We start from the raw sequence: 21,577 nt of genomic DNA, 5'->3' as shown, positions 1-21,577 counted from the left end.
GGAAGGAAATTTGTTTTTAGTACCTGGTTTTCTGAGGATTGTTGTCATCTACAATTGTCTGTGTCACCATTCCATCTCCTAGTTTGTTTTTTGTTTCCGTTTTTTGAGGCAGGGTCTCCCTTGGTAGTTCAGGCTGGCCCTGCACTCACTATGTAGCCCAGGCTGGCCTGGAACTCCCTGTGATACTCCTGCCTTGGCCTCCCAAGTGCTGGGATTACAGGCATGTGCCACTACTCCTGGCCGTTCCTTCTCCTGGTGATCTTGCCAAGTTTCAACAAAGCTGTAACTTCCACCTATATGCCCATAATTCCCAAACTGATGCCTCTATCCAAGACTCCTGTTCCAAATGCCACTCATATATCCAGCTACCTACTTGATGTCTCCACTTCTAAAAGACATCTCAAATTCAATAAGTTCCTGATTTTCCATAATAAAATCGACTCCCCCTCACACCTCAGAATGCCTCCCCAGTTGCCAAAAGGCTAAATGTTCTTCCCTTAATCTCAGGAACAAGGCAAAGTTGTCCACTCTTGCCTCTGTTATTCATCATGGCACTGGAAGTTCTCACTAGTGCAATAAGGCAAGAAAAAGAAACAGGAGAACTCATATTCTTCATATGTGACATGATTGTCTCCATAGAAAATCCCAAGGAGTCCCTACACATAAACATAAAATCCCTAGAACTAGAAACCGAATTTAGCAAGGTCACAAGATACAAGGTGAAAACATAAAAACCAGTGCTTCTCCATATATGACAATGAACAGTTGGGAAACAATGCCATTTACAATAACACACCCCAAAAGTGAAATACATAGGCATGGATTTAACAAAACATATCCAGGATCTATATGCTGAAGATTACAGTGTGCTGATCAAATTAAAGAATATGAATGGAGGGAGGTGCGGTGTTCATGACTGGCAGACTTCATGCTGCAGAGATGTAAAATTCACCCCTTATTTACAGATTTAATACAATTTCAGTAAACGGTGATATAAGACAGATCAAGGACAACCAGGCTTAGGCTTGGGGACTGCTTGATTCTGAACAGACAGTACAAGACGCTATAGAATTCTTCTGGATTCTGATCACAGTGGTGCTTGGATGGCTCTATTCATGTATCAAACTTCAGAACCTTCATTTTCCACTTGAGAAAATGGAAGCCCCACTGCGGGGTGCAGTGGGGGTCACCAGCAGTAATCTCGGTGCTAATCCTGGCATCAGAAGCCCTATTTGTTTTTTGGTTTTGTTTTGTTTTTTGGTACCAGGGATCGAACTTAGGATCTTGCGTTTTCAAGGCAGGCGTGGCGCCCCTGAGCTAAATCCCCAGCCCTAGAAGCCCTATTTGTAACCTTAGGCAGGTCACTTCTTCCTGAGCCTTGCTCTTCTCATCAGTAAGAGGGGGGAAGTGCTCTTTCCATGCACCTCAGAGGCTCCTTGTGAGATGTCTTAGTGAAAGTCTCCATCCTGTGAAGTGTGGTACACAGCCCTGTTCGCCTGTTGGCTGTGTCCTTTACAGATTGCTTATATAAGCTCACAAAGACTAGTTCTTATTTTATTGAAATATGTGCAGAGAAGTGTCCGTGTCACAGATTGACAGCTTCTTGGATTTTCAAACTGAACCTCCTATTTTAAACTGAACCTCCCTGATCAATAAACAAAATGACACCACACCTCAGAAGATCCCTGGAGTCTCCCTTTATCTTCAAACTCTGCCCCAGAGCCATCCACCTGTCCTCTACCACCCAAGGTAAGAGTTGTACTATGTGTGCCCACTCCCCAGCTCAGCCTCGCCTTTGAGAGAGTCCACTGGGGTACTGCCTAGAGCTGTCCACTCACTGTCCTTGCCCTGAGCACAGTGCATCTGTCCAGCTGCTGTCAATGGTCACGATTATGATGCCAAGATGAAGGGAGCTGATAGGCCCATTCTCTGCAGTGAGATGGGCCACAGGGCATCCGTACGGTGCTCAGCTTTGTCGGGGGCTGCCAGTTCCCAGCACTGTGCCTGTCAACACTGCCCACTGAGTGGATGCTCCTGTCACACCACAGCCTGTCAGCACTTGGACTTTTCTGCATACCCAGAGGAGAGATTCAGGGGTGATTTTTCCCTTCTGCCTACTTCCCTCCTTGGAGCACTGGGTTTCAACTGATGAAAATGTTTAGTGTGCCAGGCATTAGGAGTATAGAGATCATCACGGCAGAGGCCCTGCCCTCCATCCTTCCTGTTTGATGGCAGCAGGAAGGAATTGTTTTGAAAATGGGGAAATATCTGAAATGATTCAAATGGCCTAAAGATCAGAGTTAATCTACTGAGTGACCATGCTGAGGCTTCCTGAAAGTGGTGACTTCGGATTTAAACTATTATGGATAACATTTTAGTGTATTAATATTTTATAGGAATGTAATAACTTTTTTGTGATTTTAGGATTTGGTAACTATAGTAGAATGAAAACTGTAAAAATCATCTAAAATCCCACTACTTGGGGTTCAGCACAGTTAGATGTTAGTTATAAAGTGTTTTCTAACAATTCTCAACCCACTACCCACCCCTCTAGCCCAGAGCTCTGTGTTTAAGGTCGAATCACCACTTTTCCTGGTGGTTTCTTATATAGCACAGCACCTTGCTAATGGGAAAATATATATCATTTCCTGTAACAAATGGAATCATCATCTATATCTTGGTTTTGGTTGAAGTAATACCTTGATTTACCAGTGAGACTCTTCCCATTTAAAATCTCACATCTTCTGGTAACATTCATTCACAACAGGGTTAGTACATTTCTAGCTGCCAGTAAGGCTGTTCCCTGTGATCTCAACAGGATGACCACAATTTAAAAACATTTTTAAGCCATTAATACTGCTCATTTTAGAAAGTAAATTGGAAAAAAAAAACCTTTTAAAAGAGGAAATATCATACACAATCTTACCAACCCAGAACCACAGTTAATGTTTGGAGTGTTTCTTTCGGTCTATTTTTTTTAAATAACATTTTTTGAAAGTTATTAAAGTGAGCTAAGGGTGTAGTTCAAAGGTAGAATATTTGCCTTGTATGCAGAAGGCCCTGGATTCAATTCTCAGCACCAGAAAAAAAAGGCAGAATATTTTAACAGACATCATCAAAGAAGGTATGCAGAGGGCAAATAAGCATATGAAAAGATGCTCAACATCATTATTTATTGGAGAAATGCAAGTTAAAACTGTAGGGCTGTTGGGGCCAGGGATTTAGCTCACTGGTTCCTCCTCCTGCCTCGCAAGTACAAGGTCCTGAGTTCAATCCCTGGTACAAAGAACTGTAGAGCTGGGGTCATAACTCAATGATAGAGCACTTGCCCAGCATGTGTGAGGCCCTGGGTTCAATCCCCAGTGCTGGGGGAAAAAAAGTAAAGGTAATATCTCAACACAGAAGAAAATTTGGGAAATGAAGACAAAAATAATCAGAGTTATCTGCAACATCACTACCCAGAAATAGCCACCCTGACAGACCAATCTTTTTTCCTATATGTCTTCTTGATGTTTTTATATCTCTTACCAAAAATTTAGCAAATATAGATGTCCTGAGGGGTAAGCATCCCTACAGGAAACAATGATCTCTTTGCTTTGTCCCAGCTGTGTGGGACACTGGTGCTCTAGGACAGTGCCCCTGAGGGCATGGCCTGGGAGCCGGCTTCATCAGCCTGGCTTGAGCATACCAGAACCTTAGGCAAAGGCAGAGGCACAGGCTGACCCCAGGAGATCCCCAGGCAGCCCAAAGTTGAGAAGCACTGTGCAGACAGCCTGACCTTTGGGGCGATGGAACGAAAGTGGGTCTCCCTTGGGAAATAGACTGGAACTCATTTATACTTACAACAGCTGTATGTGTGATTTTGTTTCCAGAGAGAAGGCCCAGCTAGTTTGGCACCTCAGTGTCTATCCCCATGCCTGGCCTCTAATAGATGTTCAACAAATACTTGTTGAATGAATCAAGGATGAGAACCTGAATGAAGAAATGAACTCCAGAGATGTGCTCCATGTCTCTCTCTTTCTTTTTTTTTCCCTCTCTAATTTCTAGGATTGGAACATCAATTAACAGCTGATCACGACCAGCCTACTTCCTCCCGCTCACTTCCTTCCACCCACGTGTGTCACATCTCTGGGCTCAGTGAAGAAGCAGGTCTTGGGGTGCACCATGATTTTGCCATTCTTAGTGCTGGCCATTGGTACCTGCCTTACCAACTCTTTAGTGCCAGGTAGGACTGGGACACAGGTGGAGGGGTGGCAAGACCTCGTGTAGGTCGGGTAGGACGAGGGCTGTGTTCAAGGTCATGGAATATCCTGAGTGTTTAAGAACTGGAGCCAATGTCCAGAGCAGGAAGTCTCACCTCTGCTACTACATGTGCTAGTATTGGGCAGGTCGCTCTTTTCCCCTTTGCATTCTCTTGTACTTTGGCCAGGGTTGCTGGTCTCCTTTTATCTCTGAAACATAATGAATTCTGTAGACTCCTTCAAGAACTAATGTGCAGAGTCTCCTCTTGGCCCTGTCTACTCACTCTCCTTCATGGTAGCACATTGCCTTGCATTTGTAGTTCTTGCTTGTGAACTCATCTTCAGTGGGAGTTTTCTAGTTCCTTCTGTTTTTCTGTTGGAGACTCACATGGAAGTGTTTGCAGTGTGTGCTGATGAATCTGATTCTTTCTGAGTCTTAGGGTTCTAATAATGTAGACAAGTTCTTATGTTAATTTCCCCATTTGGAGTTGTGCTATAAAGTCAAATCCCTGCTTGCACCAGGTCACATTTGTGGGGAGCCCTCTTTTTCCTGTCCCTTCCCTAACTCCCAAGCAAAACACATATGCGACATCTGCTCTATTGGTCCCCAGGGTTCCCCCACAACAGCCCCTGTTTATCCTTCTGGTTTTGAATTTCCTCTCAAATTCTGCCTCCTGGGGATTTCCCTCCCCTCTTTCTTCCTTTTTAAAGCTATGTGCTATTTGGGGTTATTTATATTTTTTGGCATTCCTATAACTGGAATCAGAGAGGGGAGCCTTCTTGGGCTCAGTCTGTCCTGTGACTGGAAATCCCCACTTGTTCCACCAGAGCCTCAGTTTCCCATCCGTCAGAGGGGCTTCCTCCTCCTTGGGGCTGGTAGTGAGTTACATGGGACCATCACAGAGTCTGTCATTCAGTGAATGTTGGTCTCCTCTCAGGAAGATGATATTTCAACAGATGCAGAGATGGAGTTGCAGAGAGAGAACCGACCCAGCCTTCAGTAGCAGGGCTGAGGTTGGACCCTGAGCAGGGGAGTTCCCGGCCAGTGCTCTCTGGGATTCTATGGGGCCTTTTAGGGTGCACACTGGGAGACCCAAGGTCACTCAGCATCCACCTGGGTGAAAGATGAGCTAGTGAATGAAAAAGGAAAAAATGAGGAAAAAATCTTCTAACGTTCAGCAATTCAATTTTTTCCTACTCTTTCATTCTAGCCCTTCTGGTGGGTGTGTAGCAGTGTTAAGTTGAATTTTCTTGGGCTGGGGAGTTAGTTCATAGGTAGAGCAATTGCCTAGCATGTGCAAGGCCTTGAGTTCCATCCCCAGCACCACATAGGGAAAAAAAAAAAAAGTTAAACATGTTATTGTGTTTCTCTTTTTTAATTTTTAAGTTGTATTCATGGAGACTGGATCCAGGACTTTGTGCTTCCTAGGCAAGTGCTCTGCCACTGAACCAAATTCCTAACCCCTCTTTCTTTTAAAATTAGGTATAACTTGCAGTAAATGGTGAAAATCTTAAATGTGGAGCATGATGGATTTTTTCCCAAATATTTATACCCATGAGACCACCACCCAGTTAGAATATTTGGCAGGGCACAGCAGGAGGCTTCTGTGGGCCCCTTCCCAAAGCCAGAGGAAATGACCAGGCGTCCGTGTTTTGCCTGGTTGAATTCATATAAATGGAATCATGCAGCATGTACCGATAAGTGCCCTTATGATGTAGCTGATGTAGCATTATGTACTGAGTGTTTGCATGTGGCATTCCATACTCTCCAAAAATAATGGCCTTCTGGTATTCAGATGTGCAAAACGATCATTGCTTAAACCAGATCTTTGATGAGGAAGTCAGTTTGACATCAACTAAAGGCTTCCTGAGGACACACCGGAGGGGGCTCTGGTGACAAAAACAGGACTTGAATTTAGCAGGGAGCAAGCACAGCAGGACCAGGAAGACTGTTGGCAGAGCCTGTGTTGAGAAAGGGCTGTGGTGCAGGGCAGGCTGATGGCCCCACCCTGAGGGGCCAGTGGGCAGGTGGGCAGGATAGGTAGAAGTTCCTCACCCCCAAGTGGCCAACAAGGCTCCTGGACCCAAGGCATGGTGGCTGCATGGAGAAAGGAAGGAGGGAGATTGGAACCAACCCAAGCCGGCGAGACCTCTGATCAAAACCAGTGGCCCGGGTCACTTGGCCCGGTCACTTTATCTCCCATAATCTTGCAAGTGCCTGTAGCTAGTGCTCTGCATTTCCCTGGGGCAGAACATCTAGTGAAAAGAACTTGCCAGAAGGTCCATGGCTGGACAGCAAGACTGACCCCCAGATACTCAGTGGAGATTGGGGACCTCACAGACACTTCTAGGAGAGAGATAAGGCTGGGGCTCTAGGGTGAAGGCGGTGAGTGGAGGAATCGAGGCGAGGGGCCCAGAAGGGGAGGCTTCATGGGGAATATGAAGAGTACAAGGCCAAGGCTCGAGGTGGGACGCAGCTCCCTCCTGCTCCCCACCCAAGGCAGGGCCTCACCCCCGGGCACATGGGTTCCCAGCACTTCCTCTGCAGCCTTCAACCCAGCTCCTTCATTTCCTGATGTGGAGGAAATAACAGCACCCCCTGCCCAAGGCTGTCAGGAAGATGAAAGCAGGTTCTGCTGAGTGGGAAGCTGAGCTTGTGTGGGAGACATGAGTGGGTTTCCTTTTGCCTACAGCTCTCTGGAGAGGCAAGCTGGGCCTGAGTGGCCCACTGCACAGACATGCAGTGTGGCCTTGGACAGGTGCTCCCCCCTCCTCTGACCTCAGCCTTCCCTTCTCTGCAGCAGGGGGCCATGGACAGACTCTCCGGGGCCTTGGACCTCCAGGCACCTGGCTGTCCACATGCAGGCCTGCTAGGTCCCAAGGACAGGAAACCCCCAACATGGTGGAGTGTGTGGCCTCCCAGAGCCAAGGTCTGGGGGCTGGCATGGGAGAAATGTTTCCAGCCCTGGAGATGGGTTAGGAAGAGGTGGGGGCCAGCTATGGACCTTCTATTGAGGGTCAGGCAAGTCACCTGCCTTATCTAGTCCAGGCTGCCCAGAGACCCCCAGAGAAGAGGCCAGACAACCTGACTTCGTGGGGGAAACAGAGGCTCAGGGAGGTGACTTGCTCAGAGTCACATGGCTAGTGTGGGGCAGAGCAAGGATTCAGACTGAGATCTGACAGGTGCTAAGACTGAGAACTGATTGCTGGTCAAGAGACAGACAGACGACAGACAGACATTCCTCAAAACCCTAAAACATTTTATCTCAAAACCCTAAGTGCTGTCTCCTTGGGAGTTACTGTTGCTGAGGGAGGGAGGGGACTGGAGCCACAGACGTCGTCCTTGCTCACCTCCGCTCTGCACAGGAGTGCAACTGTGCAGGTCCTAAGTCTTGCTTCCCAGTCCTGCTTTGACGGCATCACCAGCTTCTTGCTGGACCTCCTGTCATGAATAAGCTGAGCCGAGTTGAAAATTGGTCTGGGTGCATCTGGAACTCCAGCAGTTGGAAATAGTTTGTCTGTTGAATTGGTTAAACATTATCCTCCTAATTGTCTAGCAATTGCTGCCTTTGCACATCTTTCTACTGGGTGAAAGGAAAGTGGAGGCTCTGGAGTGAAGCCCAGCTCTCTAGTGTCTGTCTGCCCGAGCTGTGTGGCCTTGGGCAGTTACTTGGTGTCTCTGAGCCTTGGTTTATTCCTTCTGAGATGTGGGGAGAAGACATCAGGGTCCACAGGCTTACTTGGAGGATTGGATGGCATAGATGTGCTGTCCCACGGACAGCTACCGCTCCCTTCTCCAGCTTGGACATTCCAACCCCCAGTGGGGGGCTCTCGGGTACCTGTGAGTGTGGGCGAGGAAAGCTGCCCTCACCCGCACCAATCATTCTGCCTCTCTCTGTACAGAGAAAGAGAAAGACCCCGATTACTGGAGAAAACAAGCCCAAGAGACCCTGAAAAATGCCCTGGAGCTTCAGAAGCTCAATACCAACGTGGCCAAGAAAGTCATCATGTTCCTGGGAGATGGTGAGGCCTGGAGGGCCAGGGCAGGAGACAGAGGCGATGTGGAAGAGGCTGGGTTCTGGGGGAGTGGTTTAGGACAAGAAGAGTGTAATCCAGCACTCTGGGAGGCTGAGGCAGGAAGATTGCAAGTTGGAGCCTAGCCTGGGCAGATTAGTGAGACCTTGTCTCAAAATTAAGAAATTAAAAGGGCTGGAGATATAGGTCAGTGTGAAGACCTTGGGTTCAGTTCCGAGAGAGAGAGAGAGAGAGAGAGAGAGAGAGAGAGAGAGAGAGAGAGAGAAGGAGGGAGACAGACCAGGCTGTGGACTCCAAAGGCTGCTTGCCAGTCTGCCTCCTTCACATCTAGGAGAGAAGCGAGAGGACTGCCCAACCTGCCTTGGCATCAGCCTAGCTAGCTAGAGAGCTCTGGTGCCCAAGGAAGCTGATGGGAGAGGCTGGAAGCCAGAGATCCCGAACTCCCCACCCTTCCCTGCCACAGGGATGGGCGTTTCCACGGTGACAGCCGCCCGCATCCTCAAGGGTCAGCTCCACCACAACCCTGGGGAGGAGACAATGCTGGAGATGGACAAGTTCCCCTTTGTGGCCCTGTCCAAGGTGAGCCCACCCCGGCCCATCAGGAGGAAAGAATGGGGGAGGGCATCTACCAGGGCTCAAGGCCATCAGGCCTCAAGGCCCTGTGGTCCCCTGGGAAGCAAGGAGGGAAGCAGCTACTTCCCAAGATTGATCATGAGGCTTTGAACTCATTGATCTAAACAATCTTTTCATTGAAGTGTAACACACATGGGGAAAAGGGCACACGGTACAGCTTGACTTTTCACCAGGTGCACCTGTATAACCAGCACCCGGGTCAAGCAAGTGACGGTGGCTGCTGCCAAGGACCCCTTGATGCCTCCAGCCCCTCGCCTCTCCCCACCAAGCCTGCCTGCGCTGTGCTCCATAGACACAGGGTCTGACTAGTTCCTTCCTCTCTCCCGAGGCAGTCATGGAGTTAACCAGATTACTGACATGAACATGTTTAGTGCCAGAGCACGAGTGACAGCTGTGGTCATGGAGAGGTGTTGTGTAATAAGCGCCCTCCAGACACTGGGTTGGAGGAAGAGCAGAGACTGTGATACCTGGGGCTCTGGAAGTTCTCAGGCTGGTGGGGAAGGGAGGTAGGCAGAGAGCTTCAGGGTTTTTCCTGCAGCTCTGGGCAGGGGTCAGCTGGCAGGGGGGCAGGCAGAGGAGTCAGCACTGGCCTCTCAGACTCACCCTTCCCAGGTCCCCCCTTCTTGAGGGACTCCCCCTTCCTCTCCCTTTCCCAGGACTTACCTGCACCTGGCCCTCGCTGGCTCCTGCAGCTCCAGACCGGGAGAGGCCCCTGCTGACCCTGCCTGGCCCTGTAGCTCTGCTACACCCTCTCAATGCTGGAAGGCTGGCTTCCTGCCTCTCCTGCTGGTGGTGTGGGCAGCGGGGACCTCTCAAGTCCTCCGTGCCCCATTTGCATAGAGGTGGGTGGCAGCAGTGGGGACCAAGGCTGGCCTCCTCCTGACCCTCCTTCCTACTTGCAGACGTACAACACCAACGCACAGGTCCCTGATAGCGCGGGCACCGCCACTGCCTACCTATGCGGAGTGAAGGCCAATGAGGGCACCGTGGGGGTGAGTGCAGCCACCGAGCGCACCCAGTGCAACACCACTCAGGGCAACGAGGTCACCTCCATCCTGCGCTGGGCCAAGGATGCTGGTGAGCCATGAGCCTGGGGCGGCAGGTTTTGGGAACTGGTGGTCACTGTGTGACCGACTGTGACATAGGAGGAGGGTAGAAAGAGGGGCGGTCTGGACTCTAGCACTGATGTGCTGGGTCTGTGACATAGTCCCAAGCCCCTTCCACAGCAGGGAAGGCTGGGGGTTCCAGGGCTACTAAGAGGTGGTCCCAGCCCAGTTCCCTGGGTCTGTTCATTTCTCTAAACTGGACATGAGAATGGAATGGAGCTCCCCACAAAGGTTTGGTAGGAGGCAGGTAAAGCACGCAGCCCAGGGCTAGCCCTGTGGTGGTCAGTAAGTGTCTACTTCTTCCTCTTCTTTCTCCTCCTCTTCCTCCTCCTCCTCCCCTCCTCCTTCTTCTTCTCCTCCTCCTCCTCCTCCTCCTCCTTCTTCTTCTTCCTGCTGGGGGGCTGGGAGGTCTGGCCCTGGCCCAGGGACTTAGAGTTAAGAGACAAAGCTAAAGGACACAGGTGAAGGAACCCTGCCCCACTGAGGGCCATTTGGAGCAGCTGAGGGCTTCCTACAAGAGGAGGGTCCATGGGTCCTGGAGAGCGAGGGGAGACTCCAGCCCCACTGCTCACAGCCCACTTGGGCTGCATGGGGAACCTGCTGGAGGCAGAGTATCCCAGCTGCACCCCACTTTGTACAGATGGGGACTGAGGAACTGACGGGAGGCCAAGCTTCAGTGGGGACAGGCAGGAGGAGGCAGCTGGGTGCCCCATCTGCAGGCCAAGCCAACCTCTGCTCTCCCACACCTCAGGGAAATCCGTGGGCATCGTGACAACCACACGGGTGAACCACGCCACCCCTAGTGCTGCCTACGCCCACTCGGCTGACCGGGACTGGTACTCGGACAACGAGATGCCCCCAGAGGCCCTGAGCCAGGGCTGCAAGGACATCGCCTTCCAGCTCATGCACAACATCAAGAACATCGATGTGAGTGGGTTGCAAGCCTGGAGGTGGGACCTCAGGGGGGCCAGAGGCTTGGGCCCAGGCTGGCTGGGAAGAGTGGCCTGGCCCGGCTCCCCACCCACCTGGGAGGGCCCAGCCCATCAGGGGATTTGTGGCTGGGGCAGGCAGGCACTGTAGGATTTGTCTGCGGTGGGGCTGTGGGGCAAACCCTCATGTGGCGGGCACCACACCCCAAGAACCAAGCACCCAAGGATTATTCCATAAATTAGAACCTGGCACTGCAGGCCCTCCCCCAACACGGGAAGGTGGGGATGGCACAGTGACCACCTGAGGCAAGAACCTGCCCTACACATTCGCACGTGCATAGACAGATACATACACAAAGCCAACAGGCCCAGAGAAGAACCCGTGTGTACAGTGGTTAGTGCAAGCTCATGTGTTTCCACTTCCTAGGTTCCCATCCTTCCCCTGCCTTTTGGTAGCTATATGACCTTGGGTCCCTTACTTAACCTCTCTGAGCCTTCTCTTTCACAACTCCCCTCTGAACCGGACCTACCCACTAAGCCTATCACAAGAACTAAATAAGGTCATTGCTGTCAGGTATAGCATGGGGCCTGGCTCCTCTGAGTGTTTAGAAAACGGTGGCATTTATGTGTCCTTGTCCATCATCCTTGTCCTGTCCTGAGCTCTGTCCAGATGCCTGGAAAGATCCCTTCTCTGCTCTTAAATGAGAATTTCCGACTTGATCCTTGGCAGGCTTCTTACCTACCATGAAGGGCTAGTGCAGGAATCAGGGGGGACTTGACCCACCTGAGCCTAGAGTGGGGATTAAGTGAGGCTCAGAGGAAGCCCCGGGCTCCAACTCCCCGGCTCCCCACACTGGCTTCTCCTTACCACCAAACTCACCTGCCCTCTGTCCTCCACGAAGACTCTCCCTTGATTTTGGGTGCCCCCTAGCCTTCTCCCAAACCATGTCTTCCCTTTTCTGGGGGGGCAGATGATGCACCCCTTCCAGGATAAACAGCCCTCCTGACCCATTCATAGACAGGTGTCTGAGACAGAGGCACCCATCTGGCTTTGCCTCCTCCTGACAGGTGCCCCCCATGTGCCTCAGTTTCCCCACCTGTCCATGAGAACAGAGCCCCATCTGCCAGCTTCCAGCTCCCTCCCTCCCCGTGGCAGCCAAAATGAGGTCATGGACATGAGAAACAACATTGCACAGCACAGGGGTAATTACTGGCTGCTCTCCTGAGAGGTTTGACGGCAACTGCCTGCCATAGGGGACAGGAGCTGAAGGGAAAACTGACTCAGGGAAGATGTTTCAGGCATGAGGTGGCCATGGGGGGGGGTGGGTCTCCAGGGGTCCCCAGGGAGGATGAGCCAGGGAGTGAGTGTGGAAGGGAAGCAAAGGAGACCCCCTTCGTGCTCCCACCCTCCCCTCCTGTTCCCTCCCAGCCCTGTCTGCCCCTCCATCCCTCCACCCCAAAAGCCCCCCAGCCCCCAGGTGGTACATGAAACAAAAATCTTGGTGTCCACCCTGAAAATACATATCTTTTGCTTAGAAGAAGGAAAGAAAGAAAGAAAGAAAGAAAGAAAGAAAGAAAGACAAACCCAAACCCCAAAGCCAAACAGCAAGTCTGTTATTTAGGAGTTTAATGAGCCTGTGTGAAGTCTCTGCCGGGGATGGAAACCATGAGGCTCCAGGCAAGAAGATTGGGGGCTTCATTTTCCACTCTGAAAATGCCAAGGGGTCAGGTTCTGTGGGAACAGTGTGTGGGGGGTGTGACCTGGGGTCCCCTCCTCCTTGTTCCCCTCCGTCCTGCCCCACCCTTGAGCATCTTGCTGCCACCCAGAGTAAAGAAGGCCTTGCTGCTCTGGAAGTACTTCCATCATCACTATTTCAGTCAGTAAAGACGCCTCCCCTCAGAAACTGCCCTGTAAGTTCTGAGAGCTACATTGTGTTTCTGTGTCTCCTTCCACAAGGGTTCTATGGGTGGGTGTTGTGCCCATCTGATAGATAAAAACACTTAGGCTCAGCAGGGTTATAGTGGCAGGGCCTTGGTCAATATACAGTAGTCAGGATCAAACCCAAGTTTAACTTCACAGCCCATACATAGCCTTTCCAGATCCCATGGTCCCAGGTGGCCTGGGTCATCTTTCCCTGGTCTTCCACTGTCCAGGTCTCCTGGCTGTCCCGCTGCCTTGAGGAACCTGAGTTCTGAGGTGGGAAACAGTGGAAAGTAGAGAAGCGGCCATTGAGGTGCCAGGCCTGGGGATGGTGGATCCAAGCTGTCAGCCTGGGGCAGTGGCCCGAGCTGGCACCCACGGTGATAGGAGGACACCGGTGTGGTGGTCACCACAGGCGGCGGCTGTTATGCTCTTGGCCCCCATTTTAAAAATAGTCAGGACTTCAAACATGGACTCCCAAGGAAAACAAACAGTCCCTCGTCCGTCTGCCGGCGCACACCAGTGGCGGTGGGTAAAATTATCCTGGCAGTGACTACACAGTCATGAGGCCCGCCCCACTGTTTGCCCAGGCGGCGGTGGCCAGTCCCAGCTGGGCTGCCCCAAAGATCTTCCTGGCTGGGGCCTTGCTGCACTCATGCTACCTCACACTGGGGGCAGGAGGCCTTGTCCCAGGTGCCACAAATGCCACAGCAGGGCCCTGGTGCTGGGGTTGGACAGTCCCTGGGTTCAAGTCCTGGCTCTGCCACCTACTAGTTGTGTGGCCTTGGGGGAAAGAAATCACATTCTGTCCGACAGACCCCTGGTCTCAGCAGAGACTGAACCCAGGGCTCACACAGCTGGGAAAGTCTCCTTCCCTCAGCATTGCTGCCTCCTTGGCCAGCAGAGGGAAGAAATAGGGGAGGGGAGGCTGGGGCTCTGGGAGGACCCAGGCTCTGCTCCTTGGAGAAGCCTCTGGCCCTTTAAATCTGCCACCCATTCCGAGGGACTCCAGGAGTCCTCTGTCCCAGGGGCTGCCACCGGGCTTTCTTGGGACTCTGGACTGCTCATGGCTCCTGTCCCCTTCAGGTGATCATGGGGGGTGGCCGGAAGTACATGTACCCTAAGAACAGAACTGATGTGGAGTACGAGATGGATGAGAAGTCCAGGGGCACGAGGCTGGATGGCCTGAACCTCATCGACATCTGGAAGAGCTTCAAACCAAGACACAAGGTGCCGGGAGAGAGGGGAGGTGACTACAGAGGTGGCCTGTGATGGTCAGGGTGGACCCTCTGCATCTCGACGTTCTCCTCTGTAAAATGGGAATCATGATTCCTCCCTCCATGGGCATAACAAGCTCCTTGTGATTAGCACATAGTAGGTGACCAGCCAATGCTTGCCTACAGAGTGAGAAGAGGGCAGACAGGGAGGAGGAAGGGGTCCCAGCAGGAAATTCAGGCAGCACAAAGAGTGAATTGGATGGTCAAGGACACAGGGAATGTCGTGCTCTGATGGTGGGAAGCCTGGGGCCTGCAGGCACCCAGAGGGGACAGGCCACCAGGGAGGGGTCCAGAGCAAGTGGGAGGAGGGGCGGAGGAGAGAGGGCTGGACAGAGGCAGGCGGCACAAGTAGCCCGGGAGTGTGTGGGCCAAGGAGTGAGATGAGATGCCCTCAGTGGTGCTGCCCCTCAGCCAACAGAGGAATGGAGGGACGGGGCCTCGGGGAGGACCCAAGCTCTGCTCCTTGGAGAAGACTCTGGCCCTTTAAATCTGTCCTGTGGCCCAGCCTGGGGCAGCTGGGGTCTGGAAATGACTGTGGTCAGGGGTGAAGACAGTGGGGAGCAGCCTGGCAGCCACTTTGATGTCACTCTGGGGTTGGGTTTCTCAGGGTTCCAGGATAGCCCCTAGGGAGGCTTCGTGGGATGAGGCTGGGCCAAGGGCGGGTGGGAGCAGGGCCAGAGTGGCCCCACGGGGTTGGGAGGCATAGGACTGGGCATCTTCAAGCCCTTCCCTTCCCCTCAGCTGGTTTGGGCTTGGCCAAGCTAGAGACCCTGCCCCTCACGGCCTCAGTTTCTCTCCATGGAGCATGGGGCCCGGGGCTTCATCCTTCTTGCTCTGGACCTAGAGCCCCAGGAAGGCCGATGTGTCCACACACTGCCGGACAAGACCTTAAGACTGGGCTCTAGTCATTTCTGCTTTGATCACCCAGTAGTGGGATCATCTCTGGGCCTCAGTGTCCTCATGGGATTTAAAGAGAGAACACAGGGAGCCACCACAATGAAGCAGAGAATGGGGTGCCAGAGCCCCACTTCTTAACCTCCATGCCCTCCTCCTCCCACAGCAGCCCAAGGTTTGAAAACAAGGGGCTGTCTTGGGGAACAGTGCTGGCACCCGAGGCCAAGGTGGCATCTCCTGTATCACCCCTACTGGGTGGGGTCCCCAGGGCAGGGCTGGGGCTTCACTTCCTCAGGCGCATAGCTCATTCCCTTCAGGGGACACTCAGGGCCCCTCTGAACTGCACCTGTCTCTGCCCTGTGAGTCCTCTGGGTGGAATGCTCTTCCCTGACTTCTGGCTGATCAATTCCTGCTTGTCCCCCAGGGCCCCAGTAGGAAGTCACCTCCACCAAGAAATCCTCCCTGATCTGGCTTCTTAGTTCACAGTTCCCTGGTTTCTCAGAATTCTCCTCCGCCTGTGTTATGCATTATAATTACCTGTTTGTCATTCTTGAGGCCAGGGATGGTAGGTCCCCAGGGAGGCATAGGGATGTCAAATGATGAAAGGGAACAATGACCTGGACCCTGAGGCCAGCTGGGGCTGTGCATCCCCACCATTGCTGACCTGGGCCCTTCCTCCTAGCACTCCCACTTTGTCTGGAACCGCACGGAACTCCTGGCACTCAACCTTCACACCGTGGACTACCTCTTGGGTAAGGGGGGGCACTTAGGGGCCTCTGCCCTCAGTATCCATACCTGGAACTGTGGGAAGGGATCCAGTTCTCAGAATTAGGCCTGAAACCTGCTGGTTGTGCAGGGTATAACCCCGTGGGCACAAGGAGAGACAGCCGCTGAGAAGGACGTGGCCCCTGGCATGCAGTGCTGCAAGGCATTGGACAGCTGAAGGCAATAGGGGCTGGACAGGGCTAAACTCCCACTGGGAGCTTGTGGGCTGGGGGACCAGGCAGGAGACTCAGACCTGGAGTCAGCCTTGCTTCGTGCCAGGGTGAGTGCCAGTGGTGTTGCCACTGCCAGGCCTGAGCTCTTGTCCTTCTCCCAGGGACTGGGGAGCAGGCGAGGGGTCCAGAGCAGCTCCAGGCTCTGGTGGGCACCAAGGCCAGCACTGGTCAGTGTGGGAGGGGCCTGCACGAAGGCTGGGTCCCAGGAGGCAGGAGTCTCAGGTGCCATCCCAAGCCTGACTTGTGCCTGGGCTCTCAGAGCACTCTGCTGATGGGAGCTGTTGTTCAGCTGTACACACTCACAGAGGGGCATGGTGTCCCAGAAGGGCATCTGGACCCAGAAACAGTGTAGTGCCCGCACGGAACCTGGTGACATGGACAAGGAGTAAATCACTCTCCTCATGCTACGAGCTCGGTGAAGAGTAGGGACAATGACCCCAAACTTTCTGCTCCTTCACCACACAGGCCACAGTGCCCTTCAAGCCTCACTTGCAACTGTGCAGACGCTCAGGTTGCCCCTGGAGTCCAGGCCAGAGTCCTCTGCCTCAGGGCCTCAGTGCTGTGTCCTGGGCCCCTTGCACTGAGGTAGATTGGTGGATTTGACTCAGATCTGCCACTGCTCGTCTAGAAAGGGCAAGATGTTGTCGCCTTCTGGGCTCAGTCTCCACCTCTAAAATGGGCATGGTCACCCCCTTACCCTAGTGGTAGCTGTAAAGATGACAGGATTGTGGTCATAATTCAGGCCCACAAGAGCCACCTGGATATGGTTCCTCCTCCACCACACTACCCTCAAGGCGGGTGAGGGAAGCCTGTGTTTTTTGAGATACCCCAGGTCCCTTTGGGTCCTCTTGGCAGGCTCAGGGCTCAGCACCCTGTCCTCTTTGTGTCACCCCAGGTCTGTTTGAGCCCGGGGACATGCAGTATGAGCTGAACAGGAACAATGAGACTGACCCATCGCTCTCCGAGATGGTGGAGGTGGCCATCAAGATCCTGCAGAAGAATCCTAAAGGCTTCTTCTTGCTGGTGGAAGGTAGGGGAGCCAGACCTGCTGAGAAGAAGCTTCTGGAAACTCAGACTTGAGGTCAGGGGGTGGGATGGCTCGGCTGAGAGGATGCTATGGAAACTTTCGGTCCATTCGCTATTCTCCTGTGGGCATGAAGAGGGTGAGTCAGACCATTCCGGGAAGGCCCTTAGCCCCTCATTTCGGTCCTCCAGAGGACAATCCTGCCGGGCCTGGCTTCCCACACTGCCTTTCCACATGGCTTTCCCTGTGCTGTTCCTGTCAGTGGCCGTGGAGTGAGACCTAAGTTCTTGTCCTGGTGCTGCCACCCACTGGCTGTGGGACCTTGGCCTGTACATTTCTGAAAATAGAGACCCAAGATAGTCCCCTCCACTAATGGACTGACTGTCCTCCACAGCGCTCAGAGACATCAAGTACTTCCAACAGGACCCAGCAAGGAAGAATCCCTGGTATTTCTATTATTACCATTATTTGAACTATACAGTGGCAAAAACAACAACAGTGGGAAGTTCAAAGAAGTGATAAAGCCTCCAGAATCTTCCAGAGTTCCTGGCCCTCTGTGGTCCCTCGGGTTGTCCTGCTGAGGCCTGAGTGGACACACACACCCACGCAGACAAGCAGACATGTGTGCACAAATACTCACCACATGTACACGCGCACTCAGGCCCCCCACCTTCCCAAGGCCGGTGGCTACCAGCCCAGCTCTGCTGCACTCTTGCCAAACCCCAGGGTTCCCACAAGTCCAGCGGTCTCGGCCTGGCCCTGGACAGGCCTCTGAGGCCAAGGAACCCGTCAGGAACCAGCGGTGGCAGCATGGGCTCCCCCAGGAGTGGTCTTCTCTGTGAGCAGGGCCAGGCCACCCCGCTAGCCCAGCTGCTCCCAAAGCCACAACAAAGGGAGGGCCCACCCTGCAAGCCTGCCCTACCGCTGTGAAGCTGAGGCTGGAAGCTGGGAGGATGGCCTGGCACCCGGACCCAGGACCCTCAGAATCTGGAGTGTCCACCCAGGCAGAGCCCCATGGGTAGATGGGGGAGGGGAGAGTCATCCCTCAGGCGGCACAGCCCTTGGCCACTAGGCCAAGCATGTAGCCAGGCCCCTGCGTGCACCTGAAGGAGGTGGCACAGGATTCAGGCTCAGGAAAGACCGCCATAGCACTGCCAGCCCCTGGGGATTTCCACTGCCCTTAGGGAGCTGGGAGCTCCATGCTTTCAGCTTAGAGGACATGTATTCAAATTAGAAATGAAAAAATGGGCTTCTAGGCCCGTTTTTTTTTTTTTTTTTTTTTTGCTATACTGAGAATTGAACCCAAGGCCTTCCCACTGAGCTATATTCCAAGCCCTTTTTATTTCTTATCTTGAAACACAGTCTTGTTAAATTGCCCAGGTTGGGGCAATTGCCCGGGTCTATCTCAGCCTCCCAGAGTGCTGGGATTATACGTGTGAGCCATCATGCCTGGCTGGAAAAGAGGCTTTAATTCAACTCTGCAGATCCCACTATTAGCACATCGCTTCCTAGCTCTAGGTCTCAGTTGCTCCATCTGTGAATGGGGCTGCCCAGGATTGCTGTGAAGAGAAAACTAGTCATCAGTTTGTTATGCCTGGCACATGGTAGGGACTCAGGTGTGCTCCCCTCTGCCTCCTTGATGACGTCAAGCCTCAGAAGACAGTGCTGGGGGAAGAGGGGGCAATTGGAAGCTCACAGCTCTTCATTCCGGTGGTTCTGCCTTCAGTCCTTGGCTTTGCATCCCCCACACAGGGACTGTGGTCTTGTGACCCCCTTTCTGGCCTCTGTAGAGGTCCAATGGCAACATGAGATGCCCAAGGTGTGCTTGGCACATGGTAGGCCCTGCTGAAATTGCTGTTCTTCCCTGACAAGGAAATGATAATCTGGTGACGGTGTCATATGGCATGCGGGTGCATCGCTTCCCTTTCCCTCTCACTCAAAACTTTTGTCTTGGTGTCCCAAGGAGGCAGGATCGACCATGGACACCATGAGGGCAAAGCCAAGCAAGCACTGCACGAGGCAGTAGAGATGGACCGAGCAATCGGACAGGCCAGTGCCATGACCTCTTTGAATGACACACTGACCGTGGTCACAGCTGACCATTCCCATGTCTTTACCTTCGGTGGATACACGCCCCGGGGCAACTCTATCTTTGGTAGGTGGACTGAAGAAGCAGCAAGCCTGCTTCACAGGGAGAATGGTGAGAGAGGGAAAATTATTGGGGGTGGGTAGGAAGAAAGGGGAGGAGGGATGGTGGGAGGGCAGTGAGGGTGGGCCGGTGGATGGATGGCAGATAGAAGAGTGGGAGAGAGGATGGATGGATGGATGGATGGATGGGGAGAGGAGGAAAGAGGAGAGAAGAGGATGAATGGATGGATGGACAGACGTTTGGGAAAGGTGCAAACAGTGAAAATCAGGGGCTAATTGGTTGGAAGTAAATAGAGCTTGGAAGGTAGCTTCATGGAGGTGGTTTGGGGCTCCTCAAAGAGAACCCCAGGGTTACTAAGTCATTAACACCAAGGAATGGAGTCTGGGGCTGACCATGCTCCAACATGACCCTGACACCCGCTCCTCTGCAGGTCTGGCCCCCATGGTGAGCGACACAGACAAGAAGCCTTTCACTGCCATCCTGTATGGCAATGGGCCTGGCTACAAAGTGGTGGGTGGTGAGCGAGAGAACGTCTCCATGGTGGACTACGGTGAGATGGCCAGGCCAGGGCTGGCAGGGTGGGCTTGGAAACTGAGTGTAGGCTTGCAGTCAAGGTCAGGGGTCCTGGACTCTTGGAATTGTCCAGGAGTCAGAACAACCTCCTTTTGAACTTATCCCTATAATTGAGCAGCTCTGTGACCTTAGGTACCCAAAGGATTAAATGGGTCCGTGAGCTTAGCACAGTGCTTGGCGTGAGTACTTTGTGTGTCCCACTGTCATTTTAACTAGTTATATAAATTCTAATCTGTAAGCTTTCCAGTTCATCTAGTTCTATATTGCTGAATATTCATTTGCATTTGACATTCCAGTGGCCCCAGGGCGTCCAGCAGTAAGAGGCTCCAGCTAACTCTTCCCTGCTTATCCAAACAGCCTATATGGGGTTAATTTTTTCTATGGGAGATAAGGGAATGGACTTCTGTGTCAGAACAGACTCAGGGTCAAATCCTGTGGCCTTGGGTAAAATGCCTCCCTCAGCTTCCTCTTCTGTAAAGTGGGGACATTTGAGCCATCCCGGATGGGGAAGGGAGACACCTTTGTGCACACAGGGCCCTGGCAGGCTCTCAGCAACTGTTTCTCCTGCCTCACAGCTCACAACAACTACCAGGCCCAGTCCGCTGTGCCCCTGCGCCACGAGACACATGGCGGAGAGGATGTGGCCGTCTTCGCCAAGGGCCCCATGGCGCACCTGCTGCATGGCGTCCACGAGCAGAACTACATCCCCCACGTGATGGCCTATGCTGCCTGCATTGGAGCCAACCTCGACCACTGTGCCCAGGCCAGCTCGACGGACAGCCCCACTCTGGCACCCCTGCTGCTCCTGCTGGCACTGATTCCCCTGCACATCCTGTTCTGAGGGCCTGGGGTCCAGGCACCCAGGAGCCCATGACAGATGGCCAGGCTCTCTCTCCCACCACTGCCCGCCGCCAGGCAGATTCCACCTCAAAGGTAGGGAGGCTGAGGCCTCCACAGCCTCTGCAGCTGCCAGGAGGGGACCCAGGAACCAAAGTCTGCTGCCTGTCTCACTCCCCTCTGGAATCCTCCACGGGCCAGCCCAGTGCCTGGCCTTTAGGCCTTGCTCCCTCCCCGCTGCCCTTTGGCCAACAGGGTAGGTTTATCCTGGGCACACAGAGCACAGACTGCAGAAATTCCCAAAGCATCTTATTTTTCTAGCAGATATATTTCTCCAGACCCAAAAACCCTGAAGCCTCCATGGAACATTCCAGACCTGACCTTCCCATTCCCCTCTCTTTCCCCTTGGAACTCACTAGGACCCGTGCTCAGTCCCCAAGCTGTACCCTGCCTGCCAGGGAGACCGCCTCTCCTCAGCCTGGGGGTCCCTTGCTCACTTCAAGGGTGCCGGGGCTCCCAGGAAGCTGCCTCCTGGACCTGGCTGCCCACTAGGATGGCTAGGCTGGGCAGAGTGACCTGGCAGGTTACACACTCCCCAGCTCCAAACACACATGCCAGCTCCTCTCTGAAGCGACTCTCCTGTTTGGAACTGAAAAAAAAAAAATTTTTTTTTTCTCTTTTTGGTGTTGGTTAAAAGGGAACACAAAACATTTAAATAAAACTTTCCAAATATTTCTGAGGACAGAGCTGAGTTTTTGTGGTCAGTGAGGAAGAGACTGAAATAAGCTCATTTCTCTGGGAAGAGGTGGACTTGGGGCCCAGGGATGCAAGGCGGGTGGACAGGAACTCGGAGGCCTCCTGCTGGCCTGGGGGCTTTGCCACTCACTAACTGGATGATTCTGGGGAGATGGCCCTGAGTCTCAGGGTCCTCATGTGTGAAGTGGGGGCAGCCCACTCCTG

At 53.0% G+C, this 21,577-nt stretch overlaps 1 protein-coding gene across 2 annotated transcripts in view; it reads left to right on the top strand.

Annotated features, from left to right (window-relative positions):
• Alpl (alkaline phosphatase, biomineralization associated) overlaps positions 1-21,349 on the top strand; it is a 53,972-nt gene extending 32,623 nt beyond the window's left edge. Inside the window, exons 2-13 of one of the 2 annotated variants that reach the window (XM_087215653.1) lie at positions 4,048-4,225; positions 8,145-8,264; positions 8,740-8,855; positions 9,083-9,208; positions 9,812-9,986; positions 10,767-10,942; positions 13,952-14,095; positions 15,719-15,788; positions 16,930-17,064; positions 19,022-19,213; positions 19,638-19,757; positions 20,356-21,349. In XM_087215653.1, coding sequence (XP_087071779.1) covers positions 4,165-4,225; positions 8,145-8,264; positions 8,740-8,855; positions 9,083-9,208; positions 9,812-9,986; positions 10,767-10,942; positions 13,952-14,095; positions 15,719-15,788; positions 16,930-17,064; positions 19,022-19,213; positions 19,638-19,757; positions 20,356-20,621 — 1,701 coding nt within the window. In that variant the 5' untranslated portion in view covers positions 4,048-4,164 and the 3' untranslated portion in view covers positions 20,622-21,349. The remainder of the gene's footprint in view (positions 1-4,047; positions 4,226-8,144; positions 8,265-8,739; positions 8,856-9,082; positions 9,209-9,811; positions 9,987-10,766; positions 10,943-13,951; positions 14,096-15,718; positions 15,789-16,929; positions 17,065-19,021; positions 19,214-19,637; positions 19,758-20,355) is intronic. The other variant, XM_004850506.4, reaches the window with a different exon arrangement.
• Positions 21,350-21,577: the final 228 nt, after the last annotated feature.

This window comes from Heterocephalus glaber, unplaced genomic scaffold (genome assembly GCF_053883595.1).
Source record: "Heterocephalus glaber isolate CG9 unplaced genomic scaffold, H.glaber_assembly_v1.0 deba00001452, whole genome shotgun sequence".
NCBI lineage: Eukaryota > Metazoa > Chordata > Mammalia > Rodentia > Bathyergidae > Heterocephalus > Heterocephalus glaber.
The sequence above is the reverse complement of the archived record's forward strand: the minus strand, read 5'-3'. Positions and strand labels throughout refer to the sequence as shown.